Source organism: Opisthocomus hoazin, chromosome 1, assembly GCF_030867145.1.
Source record: "Opisthocomus hoazin isolate bOpiHoa1 chromosome 1, bOpiHoa1.hap1, whole genome shotgun sequence".
Classification (NCBI taxonomy): domain Eukaryota; kingdom Metazoa; phylum Chordata; class Aves; order Opisthocomiformes; family Opisthocomidae; genus Opisthocomus; species Opisthocomus hoazin.
Window position 1 is genome coordinate 139,575,723 of NC_134414.1, and position 21,490 is coordinate 139,597,212.

The following is a 21,490-nucleotide window of genomic DNA, read 5'->3' on the forward strand; positions in this document are numbered from 1 at the left end:
ATTGGCTACTACTGGGTGTATATCTTGAACTATCTGACTTATAGCTCTTAAATCCTGGACTAGCTGATAATTTTTCCTCCAGATTTCTTTACCGGTAATATAGGAGTGTTATATTCTGATTCGCATTCTATCAAAAGTTCATATTCCAAAAATTTCATGATTAACCCCTCCAGTCCTTTTCGGGCCTCCCATTTAACAGGATATTGTTTTTGTCTTACCGGTTTGGATTCGGGTTTCAAGGTCACTTTTACCGGCTCTGTCAATTTGGACTGTCCCGGATCTTCATTTGCCCAAACGAAGGGGATTACTGCGTTTTCCACCTCTCCTGGAATTTGCTCCTCCTTAAAAGAATCCTGTAACATGAACACTTTCACCTCTATGGCTTTTGATTCAGGTATCAATAATTCAATTTCCCCATTTTTATAAATCTCGTCCTAACAAAGGCAACGGATATTCAGGCATATATAGAAGCTGGTGAGTTACCCACTGTTTTCTTAATCTAAATTTCAACAGCTTTAAGAAAGGTTAATTTTCTTTTTGCCCTGTCACACCAACAACATCTACTGATTTACGACTACATTTCACTTTACATGCATTCAATACCGAATAAGTGGTCCCTGTATTTACTAAAAATTCTATTTCCTCGTTCCCTAGCTTTAATGTAACCAGGGGTTCAGCTAGGGTTGACTCCCCCGGTCCTCTTCATGATTCCTTATCTAAAGTCATCAATTTGATCGCGCGAAGAGTCGGATCTAATTCCCCGGCCTTAGGACATTCCCTTTTCCAGTGCCCACATTCCTTACAAATAGCACATTGGTCCTGTGCTAGTCGAAGATTTATCCTTCCCCTTTCTCCAACATTCACTCCTCTCCCTCTTCCCCTACCTCTCCTATTATTCCCAGTCAGAGCCACCAACAACTTTCTATCCCTCTGGGCCTGTTTTTCTTCCTTTTCCTTTTCCCTATTATTATACACAGTCTAAGCCACTTCGAGCGTTTTAACTAAATCTCTGGACTCAGGTCCTTCTAATTTTTGAAGCTTTTTTCTAATGTCAGGGGCTGATTGACCCATAAATATGGAGGCCAATTGCGATGCTTCCTCTGGTTTTTCTGGGTCCAGATTAGTATATTTTTAGGCAGTTTCCTTCAGTCTCTCCATGAAGGCTGAAGGGGATTCATTTAATTCCTGCCTTACTTCATAAATTTTTGACCAATTTATCGCCTTCGGCATCGCATGTTTAACACTAAACAAAATCCACCTCTGTTATCTGGTCAACATTCCCCTGGGTCCCGGCTGATTCGGGTCCCAGTCAGGATCTGAAGAGGGAAAGTTCTGATCTACCGTTCCCTGCAAATCTCCATGGGCGTGAGCTCCCTCTAACTGTTTCTTAGCAGTATTCAATACCATCCTTTTCTCTGTGTCATCAAGCAAAGTATCTAAACTCACCTCTAAATCATTCCAATCAGGGTCCTGGGTCCTAATTACTGTCTCAAAGACCTTTGCTACTCTTTCAGGGTCTTCTCGATAAGTGCCTGCTATTTCCTTCCACGACCTTAAATCAGTTATTGAAAACGGAACTTTTTCTGTCACTGGACCAGTATTTCCTACTGCCTCTCAGAGAGGAGCCTGGAGGGGAGCTGGCTCCGCTACCCCGCCTGTCCTTCCCCGCGTTCTTCCTGAAACCGGACTAAATCCTCCCGCCCCCTCCCCCAGAGGGGAGGTGGAAGGGCTACCGATCTCGGATTCCTCCTCCTGCTCATCCCCCCATCTCCGACGCGGTGCCACCATTAGCTCGACATCATTCTCCTCAGACCCAAGTTTCAGACACTCTTTCCTGACGCTACAAGCGGCGCAGCATTTCTTTGAACCTTTTTCACATTTTCGCTTTCCCAAAGCCATTACCATAGAACCGCGCAGATGTATCTCACACTTCCTTTGCCATTCTGGATGATTTTTCAACGAGAAAAACAAATCTACATATGTTATTTCTTTTCATTTACCTTCCCTTTTACAATACAAAACAACATCTATTGCAAAATGGTATTATAACACAGTGTCCCGTCCTCCGGCCACTTCTCCCCGTCATCCAGAGTATATAACGGCTACCAATGAGTGCAATACTCAGTTAACTGTTTTCAAGTTAAAGGGTCTCCCCCCAGCTCTTTCCAGTGTTTTAAAATACATCCCAAGGGCGTGCCCCGTGGGATGGGTCTTTTACTCGGAAAGGTGCCCATCCTTCAAACAACCAGTGGTAGTGATTGTGCACTGTATCACAGACACTAGCCAGAGGGATCCCACCCTCTGTGAGATCTCCCTCTCAGCCCCCTGCTGAGATCCTGGAGACTTCAACCCCCTGTGGAAGACCTCCCCCTTGGGCACCGCTCTATCGGCTTCCACCGAGCAGAGATTTTTCACAAAGGTACCTTTTTAGCCCAACTCTGCGTGGCTTTTACCGCGACTTACGAGCAGGCAGGCATGTGTTATACCTAAAGAATGCCTTAATTAAATTCTAGGGGACTTACTTGGAATCCTTCGGTCCGGGGATCAGAGGTTCTCCTCGAGAATCCCTTGATGCCGGCTGGAGGTCCGGTGATCCCGCGGATCCGTCGGTATTCACAAGCAGAGTCCCATCTGGGTTGCCAGAAACTGTCGCTGAAAATCCGGGAATAAACCTCGTAACACCAATGTAGTGTTAAAAGGCAGGCATTCTTTATTGCGACGTCGGATGCACGGGGGATAATTCCACCGAACGTGCATACCCCATACCCCTTCCGTGCAGTTTATATAAATTAAAATATACATATTCATCTGATTATATAAGCTCTTCCTTTCATAGTCAAATCAGTCCATTTTCATACACTCCTCCCACCCGCGCTTGCGCAGTGCCTCCTAGTGGTGGTCGTCGGGGGTCCCAAGATGAAGGCTTATCCTCTTCGTCACAGTTTCTGCGCAAACTCAGTCCTCGTCTGGCTCTTGTCCCTGCGGCACGGGTCGTCTTGACCAGTTCTAGGCACCTGCTAGTTTTAAGTAAAACTAACTTCTTTGGTGGGAGATGTATGACTTTTTTGCTTCAGCTGATTCACGGAATAGATGGGAGCTACTGGCAGAAATCCCGTGGGCCATGGCTCTCGAAGGCAGGGGGGGTCCACGAGTGCTGGTCGCTCTTTAAACGTCACTTCCTCCATGCTCAGGAGCGGTGCATCCCCCTGAGAAAGAAATCAAGCAAAGGAGGCAGGAGACCTGTATGGTTAAACAAGGAGCTTCTAGCGAAGATCAGGTGGAAGAGAAAGGTCCATGGAATGTGGAAAGAGGGGCAGGCCACTTGGGAAGAATACAGGAAAGTGGTCAGAGCATGCAGGGATGCGACGAGGAAGGGCAAAGCCCACCTGGAATTGAAGCTGGCAAGGGATGTCAGAAACAACAAGAAGGGCTTCTTCAACTACATCAGCAGCAAAAGGAAGGCTAGGGACAATGTGGGGCTGCTGCTGAATGAGGCGGGTGTCCTGGTGATGGAGGATGCAGAGAAGGCAGAGCTACTAAATGCCTTCTTTGCTTCAGCCTTCTAGTGCCAAGGCAGGCCCTCAGGAATCCCAGGCCCCGGGGGTAAGAGAGGAGGCCCACAGAGAGGATGACTTTCCCTTGGTCGAGGAGAACTGTGTGAGGGATCGCTTAAGCGATCTGGACATCCACAAATCCATGGGCCCTGATGGAATGCACCCACGAGTGCTGAGGGAGCTGGCAGATGTCATTGCTGAGCCACTCTCCATCATCTTTGAGAGGTCCTGGAGGACAGGAGAGGTGCCCGAGGACTGGAGAAAGGCCTTTGTGACTCCAGTCTTCAAAAAGGGCAAGAAGGAGGACCCAGGGAACTACAGGCCGGTCAACCTCACCTCCATCCCGGGAAAGGTGATGGAGCAGCTTATCCTGGAGGTCATCAACAAGCAAGTGGAGGAAAAGAAGGTTATCAGGAGTAGTCAGCATGGATTCACCAAGGGGAAATCATGCCTGACCAATAGCTTTCTATGATTACATGACTGGCTGGGTAGATGAGGGGAGAGCCGTAGATGTTGTCTACCTAGACTTCAGCAAGGCTTTCGACACAGTCTCCCATAACATCCTCCTAGGGAAGCTCAGGAAGTATGGGCTGGATGAGTGGTCGGTGAGGTGGATTGAGAACTGGCTGAATGGCAGAACTCAGAGGGTTGTCATCAGCGGTGCTGAATCTAGTTGGAGGCCGGTAACTAGTGGTGTCCCCCAAGGGTCAGTACTGGGCCCAGCCTTGTTCAACTTCTTCATCAGTGACCTGGATGAAGAGTTAGAGTGTACCCTCAGCAAGTTTGCCGATGACACCAAACTGGGAGGTGTGGTGGATACACCAGCAGGCTGTGCTGCCATTCAGCGTGACCTGGACAGGCTGGAGAGTTGGGCAGAGAGGAACCTGATGAGGTTCAACAAGGGCAAATGCAGGGTCTTGCACCTGGGGAGGAACAACCCCATGCATCAGTACAGGCTTGGGGCGGACTTGCTGGAGAGCAGCTGTGCGGCGAGGCACCTGGGTGTCCTAGTGGACGACAGGTTAACCATGAGCCAGCAGTGTGCCTGGCTGTCAAGAAGGCCAGTGGCATTCTGGGATGCATCAGGAGGAGTGTGGCCAGCAGGTAGAGGGAGGTTCTCCTTCCCCTCTACACTGCCCTAGTGAGGCCTCATCTGGAGTACTCTGTCCAGTTCTGGGCTCCCCAGTTCAAGAAAGATGAGGAGCTACTGGAGAGAGCCCAGCAGAGGGCTGCAAGGATGGTGAGGGGACTGGAACATCTCTCCTATGAGGAGAGGCTGAGGGAGCTGGGCTTGTTCAGCCTGAAGAAGAAAAGGCTGCGAGGGGACCTTATAAATGCTTACAAATATCTGAAGGGTGGGTGTCAGGAGGATGGGGCCAGGCTCTTTTCAGTGGTGCCCAGCGACAGGACAAGGGGCAATGGGCACAAACTGAAGCACAGGAAGTTCCGTCTGAATATGAGGAAGAATTTCTTCCCTCTGATGGTGACGGAGCACTGGAACAGGCTGCCCAGGGAGGTGGTGGAGTCTCCTTCTCTGGAGATATTCAAGATGTCCACCCGGACAAGGTCCTCTACAACCTACTGCAGGTGACCCTGCTTCGGCAGGAGGGTTGGACTAGATGACCCACAGAGGTCCCTTCCAACCCCGACCATTCTGTGATTCTGTGATTCTGTACCACAAATACACCTGCAACTATTTGGTAACGCTATTTCTATTAAAAATCCCCATTCACCATTATTGTTTAACATTAATGATTACCTAGGGACTAAACCCTCTGTTCCCAGACCTAATGTCCAGATGGGCAGGGCTGTACAAGGGACATAGCAGCATTGTTCGTGCTTTATGATTAACTAATTCCATCATCTTGCTTACAGTGGGGCACACTTGGGTGTGTTTGGGAGGTGACAAATCGTGATCTGAGCACAGCTCGCATGTAATGGAGGTGGTGGGATTGCACAGATACTGAAGAGCTGGCAGAGTAGACAGCCACTGATGTTGAGACAGAGGAGCTGTGGGGAACCTCCCACCCGACAGAGTATCCCTGTATAACCCTGCAGAGGAGGGTCTCCATCTACTGGGTGCTTCCATGGTGGTAACAAAAGCCAGAAACACCAGAGCAGGACAGACGACTAGCCCATATCTTAGCAAAGACATAGTTCAGCAATCATCCTCTCCCTCCTGCTTCCCAGCTGGTTCTTCCTTCTTCCTTCTGCTGCCCCCATCATCCCAGCCTTCAGATGCTGTCCACCGCGGGTGTGCTCTTTCCCTGGAGGAAGGAGGGGCAGTGGTATCAGTCCTATGAACTCTCCTTGCAGGTGTCTCACCGCGGCTGCCAGAGAAATGAGACCTACCGGGTGCTGAGTGAGAAGGAGGGAGAGGAGGAGGTGAGGCTGTGGGAGCAGAGGTTCCTCAGCCTCACCAAAGGGTGATGCACGATAGCAGGCGGATGCATGGGAAGCACAGGGCTCCAGCGCCGGCTCTCTGGAGTTGTGGTGAGCCAGAGAGCCCGGACAGACCTGGACAACTCTTCCCAGACCCCTTGCTGACCACCCAGATCATCACGGCCAGATCTCCCCCTCCAAGTACCTGCTCTGCACCATCGGCAGTGGCACACCAGGATGGGTGCCTTGCCCAACAGCGCTTCACTGTGGCCCCTGCTGGAACTCCTCCTGAAAACATTTTCTCCAGCCAAAGGAGCAGCTGAGCGTCGGAGAAGGCGTCAGCTCTGGGAACCCGGCTTTAGAGTCACTGGCCCCAGTGTCCATGTCTGAAGTCCCCAGCCATCTCTTGCCTCCCTCCCCCCCACAGGCCTATAACAGCCAGTGGTTCTCCCAAGGATGAGTCTTCTTGTATAAAGAGCCCGTTCACCCCGTAAATCTAATTTGCTCCCTTCTCTCTGCCGCCGCCGCTTTATTACACCCCTCAGTGACACCCTGCACTCCACCGTGGACTTGTCCTCTCCCAGCCCACGGGAGGGAGCAGAGCCAGCTACCCTCCAGGTCCCAAATGCAGCGTCTGAGGAAGGACCTGACGTACACACTTGGTTTCCATTGCAGCTGGTTTATTTCTAAAGTATAAGGGTTTATCAGGCGCCTCCCCGACACCTTCCTGTGCTTCCCGGCGTCCCTCCCCAGCTGTCCCCTCCCCGGCTCCCTCGCAGGCCCCCGGCGCGCTCCCCCTCAGCGGCAGCTGTGCACCTCCACGACGTGCTGGCACTGCTTGCACTTGACGGAGCAGCACCAGTGAAACTTGCAGCTGCACCCCTCCACCAGCTCCGCCTGGGCCGTGCGGAAGCCCCTGCCGCAGCACAGGAGCTCGCAGCCATCCATGGCCAGGAATGCCCTGTTGCACTGGCGGCCAGATGTGCCGAAGACCCCGCGCCGGGAGTCCCGGTCGCAGAAGTCTGGGCTGTCCAACAAGTAGACCAGGTCATGAGCTGTGTAGGGCTTGAAGTGAGAGCTCTTGGGGACCAGGAGCTTGCGGGAAATGACCATCACCCCCTCGAACTTTTCCTTGAGGACGTTGCCCACCTTGCGGAAGGGAGGCATGACCTTCCAGCACGTGTGCACCTCGCAGGAGCCCAACACACCGTGGCACCCTGCGTTTCGCTTACGGATGCAGTCCTTGGAGCTGCTGTGCCAAGTGCTTTCTCTCCAGCCACCCTGACAACTGCTCGCCCGCGGTGGTGACGGTTGTGTTGTTCCCTCTCATGTCAGCAGAGTGCCCAGCCCTGGGAAGTGCTCTGTCAGCCACGATCCGTGGTGTGCACATGTGGGTTGCTGCGCCTGGGCCACACGCTTCGATCTCCGTCGTAAGAGCCGGGCACGCGTCCGTGGGTGCGGGTCTCCCTCAAAATCAGCCCTGCCGGGCTCTGGGCACCCCAGTGCTAGTGGCCACACAGCCTCTTTCACCAGCGCCTTTCCTGGGAAGGTTTTAAGGTGCAGAGAGCGGCGCTCGCGGCACACGTGCCGGAGGCAGAGGAAGACCAGCTGGCGCTGCCCTGACTTGCTGGGGCTTCAGGAAGCGGCATGGCTGCCCAGAGACATCAGGTCCATTCCCACCGTGCCCTGAAGCAAGCCGGTGCTGAGATGCTCCCTGGGGAGGCACGGGATGCATCTCCATCCCTGCAGGTGGAGCTGGAACAGGCCTTTCTGCTGCAGAAGAGCACAAAATGCTTGTGGGGTGCCCTCAGGCCAGGGGAAGCCTGGCCGGGCTATGGCCAGCCACCACCGCGTCCCTGGGTGCAGGGGGAAGCTCCCAGGCTGGCTCCCGCTCCTGCTGCTTGCCCCGTCCCCGCGGCCCCAGCTTCTCCCTTGCTTGCGGGGTGCCCGTCTCCTCTCACACCCCACACTGTTACACAGTCCCCTTCTCATTCCGCCGTTGCCGGGGACACCAGGTGTGACTGGGATAGAATCACAGAATCACAGAACAGTAGGGGTTGGAAGGGACCTCTGTGGGTCACCTAGTCCAACCCTCCCGCTGAAGCAGGGTCACCTACAGCAGGCTGTAGAGGACCCAGGGCAGACATGCCGAGGCTGCTCTCCCTCGTGGGTGAGTGACCCCCGTCCGGCCCCTACCCACCCTCCTGGGACCACCACAGCCTGAAGCCCCCGCTCCTGCCCCACATCTTCCACAGGGCCGCCCCGCTGGGCCCACCAGCCATGACAGCTCTCTGCTCTGCTGGCCCAGGGGCAGCTGGAGGCCCTGCGAGGGGATGCGGAGGTAGAGGCAGGGGCTGCCGGGGCCAGGAGAGGAGGGGGCCCAGCTGAGGGTGGAGGAGGGAAGGGAGGGAGGGAGGAATGTCCCCTTGGAGGGGCGCAGGCCCTGGTGCGGTGGAGGGAGCAGCTGGCAGGGGTGGGCAGCGGAGTCTGTGCCATTGCGGCTGCCTCCACAGGCACCAGGCAAGTGGGGCTGGGGCTTTTGTGGGGAAAAACACCCAAGAAAACCCCAAACAAAACCAAGAACCAAAACACATCCCCCATTCCAAACCAAACTCACCAAAAACCCCAAATTTTTTTCTTATTTTTCTTTTGTCTTTCTAAGTTTTTTCCTTTCCTATTTTTCTTCTTTTATTTTATGATTTTTTCTCTTCTGTTTCATCATTCTGTCTTCTTTTCTTCTTCATTTCTTGTTTCTGCTTTCTCTTCTTCTCTTTTTCTTTGTCTTTTTTTTCCTTCCTTTTCATTTTTTTTCCCCCTTTTGCCCCAGAGCTCCCGGTTCCCCCGGCACCCTGCAAAGATCGTTGATGGAGCGAGACCTCAGGCTGGCTGGTCCCGGTGCCCTGCTCAGCACCAGCAGACGGGAGCAGGCCACCCCGCCGGCCGCTCCTTTGTTTCCACCCAGCACTTGTCCCCATTCAGGAGGGTTAAGCCCAGCCTGCCTTCTGCCCCTAGGGCTGCTGACCTTGCTGATGTCCACTGCCGCTCCACCGGTGCCTCGTGCTCCGGGAAGCCCCCTATCAGACAGCGAGTACCAGGTCTTCTTCGCCAGCCTGTATCCCCCCTGGAAGGTGGAGATGTCCTGCCAGCTGCGCCAGGCACACGGCTGCTTCAGCCCCACCATCATGCAGCTGGACCAGGAGGAGAACCACGGCCGTGTCCCCGAAGGTAGGGCCATCCCCCCACCTCCACAAGCAGAGGCAGGTATCGCCGCAGCCGGAGCAGAGGTGGCCGTTTCTCTGACCCAGAATGCCACAGATATTGTGGGAATGGTTGTGGAATGGGTCATTTTGGGGTCTCTAGCCAAAGTCCAGCTTGCAGCAGAACACTCCCAGAACTAGAACACCCTGGCTTTGTGCAAGGGAGTTTGGTTTCGTGGCCTCTCTTGGGCACCCCTTCCAGTGCTGCACCTCTTTCCTAGACAAAGAAGCATTTCCCAATGACCAGTCCTAACCTCCCAAACAGGAATTCACATTTCTTTTTCCCTATTGTGTTGTCTGGCACCACCAAGAAGAGTTTGACTTTGTCATCTTGTAGCTGTCCTTCAGGTCCTTGTGGGCTACCATTAACTCACCGCCCCATCTCCTCTTCACCCAGCTGAACAAGCACATCTGCCCCAGCCTCTCTTCATGACTCACAGGCTGAAAGCCGTGGCCACTTCAGTGGCCTTTTGCTCAGCTCTTCAGTTTCTCCCCATCTCCACTAGTGGAGTGGCAGGGGAAAATAAATGGCCACTGTTTGCTGAAGCTCGCTGAAGCTCATCTTTGCTCAGCTTTTAAGTTTCTCCCCATCTCCACTAGTGGAGTGGCAGGGGAAAATAAATGACCACTGTTTTCTGAAGCTTGCTGAAGCTCCTCATCTCTTCCCAACAGTTCCTCTTACAACCTGACCAGCTCCTTCCAACTTGATCTGAGGTTTCATGCAGAAGCTTGGCTCATGGGCTCTCATGGGCCTTTAAGAAAGCTTGACCTGATAAGCTGCTTTTTTAAGTGTTGAACATTTCAGGAGCCAAGAAACATCCCAGTTCAGAAAGCTCCATAGCAACAGCACCCTTTAAATCTCTGCAGTCATACTTTAGCTGCACCCCTGCATCAGAGAATTTAAGTGGCATAATTATATCTGTGCAGCTGGAAAACTTGGGACTACTTCTGTTGGATTTTTCTTCAGAGGAAAAAAAGTAGGAACAATTTTCTCATTAAAAAAATATGTCTGTAAGCTTAGCTATAAATGTCAACGAAGTGAATGATCAGCCAACTGTGCTTATTTGGACTGCAGCTTGAGGGCAACTATTTCTTGCTTATTTCCGCAGCTGTGTCAGGAACGGGCCCCACCCCGCATCACCAGACCCAGCGATGGATCCTGGGCTCCTCACTCGCTTGCGGGCACCTGCAATCCACAGTGCCTGTGGACTTGCCTCCATCCCCTCCATGGCTGGAACCACTGTCAAACTATTTTGCCCCAAAGCGGTTGTGTTCTCTGGTGCTTCCAGCCTTGTTCTGGTCGTCTTTTTAACCCATCTAATCACTACTTTTTTTCTTTTTTTAAACCCTTCAGTGACTAATAACAGAGTCCTCGTCAGATCCTGGAAACCCGAGCTTTGGGTCTCTAAGAGGGAAGATCACCATGTGAAAAAGGGCAGAAGGACAAACTGAAAATCCCAGTGGTTTGGAGGGGAAGGGCATGTAGCACCTGGTATCTGGAGCTACAAGAGCACAAGGCTGTGTTGTCCGCTTGGGGGCAGACAGCTTTGACTTTCCCTTCAACCACATGCCGCTGTGTGAGCAGCCATCCGAGCAGTCCCCAGCCCTTGTTGCGCCCAGGTCAAGGGGGCAGATGCCTAAAATTGTGGCCTGCCCCCATCCCGCATGTCTCTCTCACCCCTCTGCAGGGCCAGTCTGCTCTGACTTCCCGGAGGCACTGTGGTTTCAGACCTTCTGCCAGTTTGCCCAGTATCGCTGCTTCAAACGCCAGTTCTACGTCAAGGTGGGGAGTGGGATTTGGGACAGGGTGGGAGGCGGTATCTCCTGGGAGGCATTGGGAAGAAGTGAAGATAACACAGTGGGACGTGTGTTTCTCCTTCTCTCAGCGAATCCCATGTCCGAGGTTGTCTCCTCCAAAAAACCTTCTCCTCCCGATGAAGCAACCTCATGCTGTGGCCTCCTGGGCAACGGGAGAAAGCTTCCCTACGGAAGATCGTTTGGCGGCACTGAGCTGCGCTGGGCGCCCCTGCTCACCTGATGACCTCTCGTAGCTACTCTCCCCCCCCAGCAGCTTTCTGGCTCGCCTCAGAAAGGTGCCTTCAGCCCCCCTGTCCCTCTCTCTCCATCTGCAGGACAGGCTTCTCTCTCTCCTGCTGATGCCCTGCTGAATGCCAATGTGGACACTCTCCTGAAGTACTCCTATGCTCTGTCAAATCAGAAACCGCTGCCGAGGAAGCTCCCCTTGGCTGCGCCAGAGATGCCAAGACCCCCGCAGGACGGGGGGCTGCCTGTTCTTCCACCAAACCTGCCGGTCCCAGCTGCCCCTATCCCCTCACCTACCAGGCTGGGATCCCCTGTCTGGACAGAGCAAGCCTAGGACCAGCACCTGCACAACAAGGTGTCGCGGCTGATCCGCTTGGCCCTCTCCTTGGAGACATCCCTGAGCACCGAGGGCTCTTCTCCAGGTCCCAGCACCAAGTCAGACCCAGGGAGCACGCCAGGCAGCGCTGAGGATGGGGTGCAGGGAACGGCCCCCCGTGGCAGGTGAGGAGAAGACCCGTGTGCCTGCCCGGCGGGATGCCACATGCCCCCTGTGCAGGGCTGTCCTCACGCACGCTGGCTGGTAGCCCCATGGCACTCAGGCCACTGTCCTGAGCAGCTGGGGAGCACAGGCAGGCTTTCTGGAGCAAGCTGTCCCATACAAAGCAGGAATGTACCTGGGGAGCCCCTCATACACCCCCTGCTCCAGCACAGAGTGACGAGGGAGAAGGTGACCCAGCACTGCTAGAGCCCGGCAGTGTTACTGTCCTTGCGCCCTGAGCAAAGTGCATTTAGGCTGGGCCTTAGCTGCAGGCAGGCCTTTATCCAATGCAAGTGTATCCCCGCACTGTGACCATCTGCAGCGTGCAGTCACCTCTGCACTCATCCTCCTCCCAGCTCACATCTCCACGAGTCTGGATGAACTGCAAAAAGAGCTACCTAGATGTGGTTTTCATAGAGAAGTCATTCTGGTTTTGCTCTGTTGCTGGCCGCTGATATTTCTGTAAGCACACAGATTTTGTGCATGATGGCACATCTGTGCTTTCTGTTAAAAAACTGTGCATACTACTACACTTGAGCCAGAGGTCCCACTTCTGCGTGGAAAAACAAATTGCATCATGTTGTTAAAGCTATAACTGTTCTCTTGCAAGTCGGTAACTTATGTCATCCTCCTTCCTAATATTGTAGAAGGCTTTCACTGGCCGGCAAAATTTTCCCGGCATTATGTCCTCTAAGGAAAAATTCTGTTTCCTTGAGGATATGTTCATTTTCCCGGCCTCTGAAATCAGGCCTTACTCTGATTTAGTCATATTGGGATTATAGAGGGACTGCTGTGACTGCAGATGACACTCGCTAGTCTGCTGCAGTTTCTCACCGACACTAACGCTGACTGTACCTGTAGCCTGGCAGCCGAGCCCCATCAGTCACCCTAAGCAAAGTTTAAACTCCAGTGAGGATAAAAAGGCGAGATAGACTGCGCCTGTCAGCTTTGCTGCTCTCCACGTCCTGCCTTCTCTCAAACGGACTTCAACGCATGGCCTAAAAAAGGGGCAAAATGCTTTGAGGCATTTCCGTTCCAGCAAGAAGAGCAGTGCTGGGTGGGACTGTGTGGGATTTCTGGAAGAACAGGGACATATTGTGAGCAACCCAGACACTCTGTTATGGACTTGATCGGGTTGTAGCAGCACAGACTTCAAGCAGCACAGGCCTCAAGGCCACTCTCAGGCCGGCTGCGGTAAAACAGACATTTCCCAGGCTGGCTGTGGGAAAGACAGTCATTCTCAGGCCAGTTGCAGGTAAACAGTCGTTCTATGAAAAATGACCAATCATAGTTTGAGTACTGCTTATGTAACCCGGGTGTTTTATTGATAGATGTTTTATGTATAGTGACCTATCATAGCTGAGTGTTGTACCGAGTGTTTTTGTACAGTGACCAATCATAACCGAGTGCTGTCTAGAGAATGCGGATTCTCTGCTAATAAAGTTGACTGTTATGGATCATATTGGTCAAGTCGTTGTTTCCGCCGCAACAGGACTGTTCGGTGCGCGCAGGTGCCGTTCAACGTCTGGTTTAACGAAAGGTGCGCACAGTTGTGACGGGCACCAAATTCAGAGCTGAGTATCTTCCCTAGGGTCTTATGTCCAGCAGGACATCCATCCCTTCTCGCTCACCCCCGCTTGTGGCAGCTGCTCTGATAGCTCTGCCACCTTTCATGGTACCTGAAAGCTGTGACCTTTAGAGAGAGACATGGCAATGGTAGCAAAATAACAAGGAAAAAAATTGGCAGCGCACTTCTGTGGTCTTGCTGCTGGCAGTGAATCATTATAGTGGGAAAAAAGTGTCTCTTCTTGCATTTGTTTTCAATTCTGAGTCCTCATTGTGCTTTCTGCCCCCTTGAGTAAAGAGCTATTTATTTCCCAGTATTTCCTCTCCTCAAAGATACCCGTATGCCATAATTCAGTCTTCAAGTAAGCCGAACGGAGCTCCATAGCTCTCATGTTACAAAGCCTGCGCAGCTCATTTTCTGCGGCAATTTTCAGTATCACTTTAAAAATCCACTTGCTCCAGCTCCGCATGCACTGTTCAGCGATGGGTTTCAGGACCTGGCTATGCAGAAGGAGGTCAACCTCCCTTCCCTTCCCGACTCTTCTGTTTGCACACAAGAATTGTGTTTGCCTTTTTTCCAAGGGCTTCCTGCTCTTGCATTGTTTGTCCGCTATGACCCCTGCATCCCTCTCAGCGTCACAGCTGTCCCGGATACAGACGTCGTCCTGCTGGTGTTCATGCGGGGGTGCTCGCAGTTCGCGTTAGCCCAGCCTCCCCAGCAAGGTTGAGCCGAGCCCTCCCAGCGGCTGCACCCTCCTACTCCTGCTTTACCCCTCCAAATAATCCTTGTTGTGCTTATGTACTTCATCCCCAATGGCTTTAATTTTAAGACCAGAGCCTTCGTTAAGAATACTGTCCCCAGAAAAACACTCTCCTTGAATCATCATCAGCCGGTAGCAGTGATTTTTTCTTTTCTGCCCTGGGTCTTCTGGTGGAGGATGGGACCCGTTCGCCTGACTCTTCTCAGCTGCTTTCAGGAACTAACTGTCACTTGAGGATGATGTAGAGGTATCTTTTGGCCGCTCAGTAAGGCCAGGTCGCAATTTGGTTTATCCGTATTGCTACTGTGCATGGTTGCTGTGAAAGGGGAGTCTTGACAAGGCAGGTTGTCTTCTTGCCACCAGGCCAGGAGAAGTTCAGGGGCTCCCAGGCTTTTGGGAGTCTCAGAGCAGGGGGTCTCTCAGTGTCCCAGGAGGGCAGAGGTAAAAGGCTGCAATATCGTGTGGGTCAGCGGGAGAGGTGTATTTACAAAATACAAGTTTTTCCCACGCTTTGTGCCCCCCGACCCTCGGGCAGGTGTTACATTCCTCTTCTCCCAATGGCTCTTGCTTTGGGCTACCTGCTGGGTTTGATCTATCAGGTACCTAGTCAGCTTGCCTGCCTTCTTGGCATGCAGGCTGAGATCACTTTTTCTTTCTGAAGCTGTTAAGAATAGCTTTTTCCTTAGTGGTTTTAGTTTCCTGAAGCATCCCCCCTAAATCAGAAGTTACAAAAGTGCTAGAAAGCTGCTGTTTGCTCCTTATCTTCTTTTCTGCTTTCCTCAGGTATTCATGCCACCTCGCACAGCCAGCCAACATCAGCGAGGTTCAGCAGCTGAAAGTTAATGGCCCAAATCCTTGTCATTGCGTCAAGGGAGAGGTGGATGTTGTTCAGCAGCATTCTTCAGAGATACCGCTGAAGCAGGCTCTATGTGTGTCGCTCCCCATGTCTTGAGATGCTAAAGCAAGATAGGCTGTTATCCCAAGGTGTCTCTTTTTGCCTTTGAGCAGCTCCTGATCTTGGCCCACAGATTCTTCTTCATTATATTTTTTTCCCATTCCCGTTGAAACATTGACTCCCAGTACGCGTTAAGGCTTTTTCCAGGGCAGCAGTTAGGACATCAAAGTGCACAGGTACGAAGCTTTAGACAGACCTATCGGTTTCCCCGATCCACAGATGTTCTACACATCCACAAATAGCTCAGCAGCATGTCAACGAGTGCAGGGGACCAGCGGCAGTGCTGTCCTGGGTCTGCACCATTTGCCTCTGTGATGGGACACAAAGCCCCAGCGCAGCCACAAGGCAGCAGCAGTGGCAGCATGGCTGGGTACACCAAAACCCAGTGCCAGGACACCGGGCATCGCTGGGAGAGGAACCAGGGACAGTGGCTGCAGGTGCTCACAAGCAAGGGAGAAGCCCAGGACCTGTCCCTGAGTCTGGTGGAGTGGGGTGGGACGTGTTCCCCTGACACCTCTCAGCTAACTGTCAGGAACTAGCTGTCATTTGGGGATGATGTAGATAGATCTCACTCACCCACAGGTGATAAACCAAGTCATAAATTTGCAACCTACACACACTGCAGATGATTTTAGGCTCGAGACCATAGCATCTACACCCCTATGTGTCTGCGCCTGCTTTTCTTTTGCAAGTTCTAACATAACTTGCGGGGTTACTATTACCCGCTTTTCTGGCGTTACCCACCACCCTTCTGTATTTTGTGATGCCTTTAATTGTTCCGCCAATTGCTCATCCAATTTACTATATTTTGGTTTCAGATTCGGGATTTTTATCGGTTTTACTGGTACTAGTGCAAGGATACCTTGTTCAGCAGCCTCCTTTGCTGTTTTGTCTGCCAATCGATTACCTATGTTTACAGCTGTCTGACCAAATTGATGAGCCTTGCAATGCATCACCGCCACTTCCTTTGGCTTCTGCACCTCTTCGAGGAGCTGAAGGATTTCTTCTTTATGTTTTATCGATGTTCCTTGGGCTGAGAGCAATCCTCTTTCTTTCCAGATGGCTCCATGAGCATGAATCACGTCAAATGCATATTTAGAATCAGTCCATATATTTACCCTCTTTCCTTCTGCCATTCGCAAGGCTTGCTTCAACACCACCAGTTCTGCTTTCTGTGCCGAGGTATTTGCAGGTAGCGTTCCTGACTCCAGTACCTCGGTGGTGGTGACAACAGCATATCCGGCCGTTCGTCTTCCTTCTTTCACAAAGCTGCTTCCATCCGTGAACAACTCCAAATCAGGATTTTCCAGAGGATCATCCCTCAGGTCCTGTCTGCTGGAATAGACTTCTTCAACAGTTAGCAGGCAGTCATGTTCTAGATTTTCTGTTGGATTTTCCGTCGACAGAAACATCGCTGGATTTACGATGGTTGTGGTTTTCAATTCCACATCGTCCTGCTCCAGCAAGACAACCTGATATTTCAGCATTCTGCTGGGGGATAGCCAATGACCCCCCTTTTGTTCTAAAACAGTTACCAACATGTGTGGTACATACACCACCATCTTTTGGCCCATAGTCAACTTTCGAGTTTCCTGAATCAGCACTACCGTTGCTGCCACAGCGCGCAAACATCCCGGCCATCCTTTACTCACGTTGTCAAGTTGTTTAGAGAAGTATCCTACTGTCCGCTTCCAGGATCCCAGAAGTTGTGCCAGCACTCCAAGGGCCAGATGTTGCCTCTCATGGACAAACAGTTCAAAAGGTTTGTTAAATCGGGTAAACCCAAAGCAGGGGCCATCATCAATGCCTTTTTAAGTTCCTTAAATGATTTTTGGCATTCTGGTGTTCATGTCAGATACAAGTCTTTTGTCCTGTTGCAGGGCTCTCTCATTCGAAAGAAAATATACTTTGACTTTGTATATCCAGAGGTATGCAAAAGAAGCCATCCTTTAAATCTAGTGCAGTAAACTACTTCTGTTCCTCTTTCAGAGATGTCAGTAAAGTATAGGGATTGGCTACTACTGGGTGTATATCTTGAACTATCTGACTTATAGCTCTTAAATCCTGGACTAGCTGATAATTTTTCCTCCAGATTTCTTTACCGGTAATATAGGAGTGTTATATTCTGATTCGCATTCTATCAAAAGTTCATATTCCAAAAATTTCATGATTAACCCCTCCAGTCCTTTTCGGGCCTCCCATTTAACAGGATATTGTTTTTGTCTTACCGGTTTGGATTCGGGTTTCAAGGTCACTTTTACCGGCTCTGTCAATTTGGACTGTCCCGGATCTTCATTTGCCCAAACGAAGGGGATTACTGCGTTTTCCACCTCTCCTGGAATTTGCTCCTCCTTAAAAGAATCCTGTAACATGAACACTTTCACCTCTATGGCTTTTGATTCAGGTATCAATAATTCAATTTCCCCATTTTTATAAATCTCGTCCTAACAAAGGCAACGGATATTCAGGCATATATAGAAGCTGGTGAGTTACCCACTGTTTTCTTAATCTAAATTTCAACAGCTTTAAGAAAGGTTAATTTTCTTTTTGCCCTGTCACACCAACAACATCTACTGATTTACGACTACATTTCACTTTACATGCATTCAATACCGAATAAGTGGTCCCTGTATTTACTAAAAATTCTATTTCCTCGTTCCCTAGCTTTAATGTAACCAGGGGTTCAGCTAGGGTTGACTCCCCCGGTCCTCTTCATGATTCCTTATCTAAAGTCATCAATTTGATCGCGCGAAGAGTCGGATCTAATTCCCCGGCCTTAGGACATTCCCTTTTCCAGTGCCCACATTCCTTACAAATAGCACATTGGTCCTGTGCTAGTCGAAGATTTATCCTTCCCCTTTCTCCAACATTCACTCCTCTCCCTCTTCCCCTACCTCTCCTATTATTCCCAGTCAGAGCCACCAACAACTTTCTATCCCTCTGGGCCTGTTTTTCTTCCTTTTCCTTTTCCCTATTATTATACACAGTCTAAGCCACTTCGAGCGTTTTAACTAAATCTCTGGACTCAGGTCCTTCTAATTTTTGAAGCTTTTTTCTAATGTCAGGGGCTGATTGACCCATAAATATGGAGGCCAATTGCGATGCTTCCTCTGGTTTTTCTGGGTCCAGATTAGTATATTTTTGGGCAGTTTCCTTCAGTCTCTCCATGAAGGCTGAAGGGGATTCATTTAATTCCTGCCTTACTTCATAAATTTTTGACCAATTTATCACCTTCGGCATCGCATGTTTAACACTAAACAAAATCCACCTCTGTTATCTGGTCAACATTCCCCTGGGTCCCGGCTGATTCGGGTCCCAGTCAGGATCTGAAGAGGGAAAGTTCTGATCTACCATTCCCTGCAAATCTCCATGGGCGTGAGCTCCCTCTAACTGTTTCTTAGCAGTATTCAATACCATCCTTTTCTCTGTGTCATCAAGCAAAGTATCTAAACTCACCTCTAAATCATTCCAATCAGGGTCCTGGGTCCTAATTATTGTCTCAAAGACCTTTGCTACTCTTTCAGGGTCTTCTCGATAAGTGCCTGCTATTTCCTTCCACGACCTTAAATCAGTTATTGAAAACGGAACTTTTTCTGTCACTGGACCAGTATTTCCTACTGCCTCTCAGAGAGGAGCCTGGAGGGGAGCTACCCCGCCTGTCCTTCCCCGCGTTCTTCCTGAAACCGGACTAAATCCTCCCGCCCCCTCCCCCAGAGGGGAGGTGGAAGGGCTACCGATCTCGGATTCCTCCTCCTGCTCATCCCCCCATCTCCGACGCGGTGCCACCATTAGCTCGACATCATTCTCCTCAGACCCAAGTTTCAGACACTCTTTCCTGACGCTACAAGCGGCGCAGCATTTCTTTGAACCTTTTTCACATTTTCGCTTTCCCAAAGCCATTACCATAGAACCGCGCAGATGTATCTCACACTTCCTTTGCCATTCTGGATGATTTTTCAACGAGAAAAACAAATCTACATATGTTATTTCTTTTCATTTACCTTCCCTTTTACAATACAAAACAACATCTATTGCAAAATGGTATTATAACACAGTGTCCCGTCCTCCGGCCACTTCTCCCCGTCATCCAGAGTATATAACGGCTACCAATGAGTGCAATACTCAGTTAACTGTTTTCAAGTTAAAGGGTCTCCCCCCAGCTCTTTCCAGTGTTTTAAAATACATCCCAAGGGCGTGCCCCGTGGGATGGGTCTTTTACTCGGAAAGGTGCCCATCCTTCAAACAACCAGTGGTAGTGATTGTGCACTGTATCACAGACACTAGCCAGAGGGATCCCACCCTCTGTGAGATCTCCCTCTCAGCCCCCTGCTGAGATCCTGGAGACTTCAACCCCCTGTGGAAGACCTCCCCCTTGGGCACCGCTCTATCGGCTTCCACCGAGCAGAGATTTTTCACAAAGGTACCTTTTTAGCCCAACTCTGCGTGGCTTTTACCGCGACTTACGAGCAGGCAGGCATGTGTTATACCTAAAGAATGCCTTAATTAAATTCTAGGGGACTTACTTGGAATCCTTCGGTCCGGGGATCAGAGGTTCTCCTCGAGAATCCCTTGATGCCGGCTGGAGGTCCGGTGATCCCGCGGATCCGTCGGTATTCACAAGCAGAGTCCCATCTGGGTTGCCAGAAACTGTCGCTGAAAATCCGGGAATAAACCTCGTAACACCAATGTAGTGTTAAAAGGCAGGCATTCTTTATTGCGACGTCGGATGCACGGGGGATAATTCCACCGAACGTGCATACCCCATACCCCTTCCGTGCAGTTTATATAAATTAAAATATACATATTCATCTGATTATATAAGCTCTTCCTTTCATAGTCAAATCAGTCCATTTTCATACACTCCTCCCACCCGCGCTTGCGCAGTGCCTCCTAGTGGTTGTCGTCGGGGGTCCCAAGATGAAGGCTTATCCTCTTCGTCACAGTTTCTGCGCAAACTCAGTCCTCGTCTGGCTCTTGTCCCTGCGGCACGGGTCGTCTTGACCAGTTCTAGGCACCTGCTAGTTTTAAGTAAAACTAACTTCTTTGGTGGGAGATGTATGACTTTTTTGCTTCAGCTGATTCACGGAATAGATGGGAGCTACTGGCAGAAATCCCGTGGGCCATGGCTCTCGAAGGCAGGGGGGGTCCACGAGTGCTGGTCGCTCTTTAAACGTCACTTCCTCCATGCTCAGGAGCGGTGCATCCCCCTGAGAAAGAAATCAAGCAAAGGAGGCAGGAGACCTGTATGGTTAAACAAGGAGCTTCTAGCGAAGATCAGGTGGAAGAGAAAGGTCCATGGAATGTGGAAAGAGGGGCAGGCCACTTGGGAAGAATACAGGAAAGTGGTCAGAGCATGCAGGGATGCGACAAGGAAGGGCAAAGCCCACCTGGAATTGAAGCTGGCAAGGGATGTCAGAAACAACAAGAAGGGCTTCTTCAACTACATCAGCAGCAAAAGGAAGGCTAGGGACAATGTGGGGCTGCTGCTGAATGAGGCGGGTGTCCTGGTGATAGAGGATGCAGAGAAGGCAGAGCTACTAAATGCCTTCTTTGCTTCAGCCTTCTAGTGCCAAGGCAGGCCCTCAGGAATCCCAGGCCCCGGGGGTAAGAGAGGAGGCCCACAGAGAGGATGACTTTCCCTTGGTCGAGGAGAACTGTGTGAGGGATCGCTTAAGCGATCTGGACATCCACAAATCCATGGGCCCTGATGGAATGCACCCACGAGTGCTGAGGGAGCTGGCGGATGTCATTGCTGAGCCACTCTCCATCATCTTTGAGAGGTCCTGGAGGACAGGAGAGGTGCCCGAGGACTGGAGAAAGGCCTTTGTGACTCCAGTCTTCAAAAAGGGCAAGAAGGAGGACCCAGGGAACTACAGGCCGGTCAACCTCACCTCCATCCCGGGAAAGGTGATGGAGCAGCTTATCCTGGAGGTCATCAACAAGCAAGTGGAGGAAAAGAAGGTTATCAGGAGTAGTCAGCATGGATTCACCAAGGGGAAATCATGCCTGACCAATAGCTTTCTATGATTACATGACTGGCTGGGTAGATGAGGGGAGAGCCGTAGATGTTGTCTACCTAGACTTCAGCAAGGCTTTCGACACAGTCTCCCATAACATCCTCCTAGAGAAGCTCAGGAAGTATGGGCTGGATGAGTGGTCGGTGAGGTGGATTGAGAACTGGCTGAATGGCAGAACTCAGAGGGTTGTCATCAGCGGTGCTGAATCTAGTTGGAGGCCGGTAACTAGTGGTGTCCCCCAAGGGTCAGTACTGGGCCCAGCCTTGTTCAACTTCTTCATCAGTGACCTGGATGAAGAGTTAGAGTGTACCCTCAGCAAGTTTGCCGATGACACCAAACTGGGAGGTGTGGTGGATACACCAGCAGGCTGTGCTGCCATTCAGCGTGACCTGGACAGGCTGGAGAGCTGGGCAGAGA

At 51.1% G+C, this 21,490-nt stretch overlaps 2 protein-coding genes across 2 annotated transcripts; one reads left to right on the plus strand and one right to left on the minus strand.

Annotated features, from left to right (window-relative positions):
• Positions 1-6,734: 6,734 nt before the first annotated feature.
• Positions 6,735-7,585, minus strand: LOC104331867 (protein Wnt-4-like). The gene is made up of 2 exons (XM_009937211.2): positions 7,467-7,585; positions 6,735-7,185 (listed from the first exon to the last, which is right to left on the minus strand). Exons 1-2 carry the CDS (start codon positions 7,583-7,585, stop codon positions 6,735-6,737), a joined length of 570 nt encoding a protein of 189 aa, XP_009935513.2.
• LOC142360634 (uncharacterized) lies at positions 7,584-14,068 on the plus strand. Its single transcript, XM_075415027.1, is given in 9 exon segments — positions 7,584-7,796; positions 8,245-8,456; positions 8,764-8,831; positions 8,949-9,161; positions 10,882-10,976; positions 11,080-11,186; positions 11,318-11,737; positions 13,246-13,314; positions 13,822-14,068. Coding segments are annotated over 9 exon segments (1,644 nt in total).
• Positions 14,069-21,490: the final 7,422 nt, after the last annotated feature.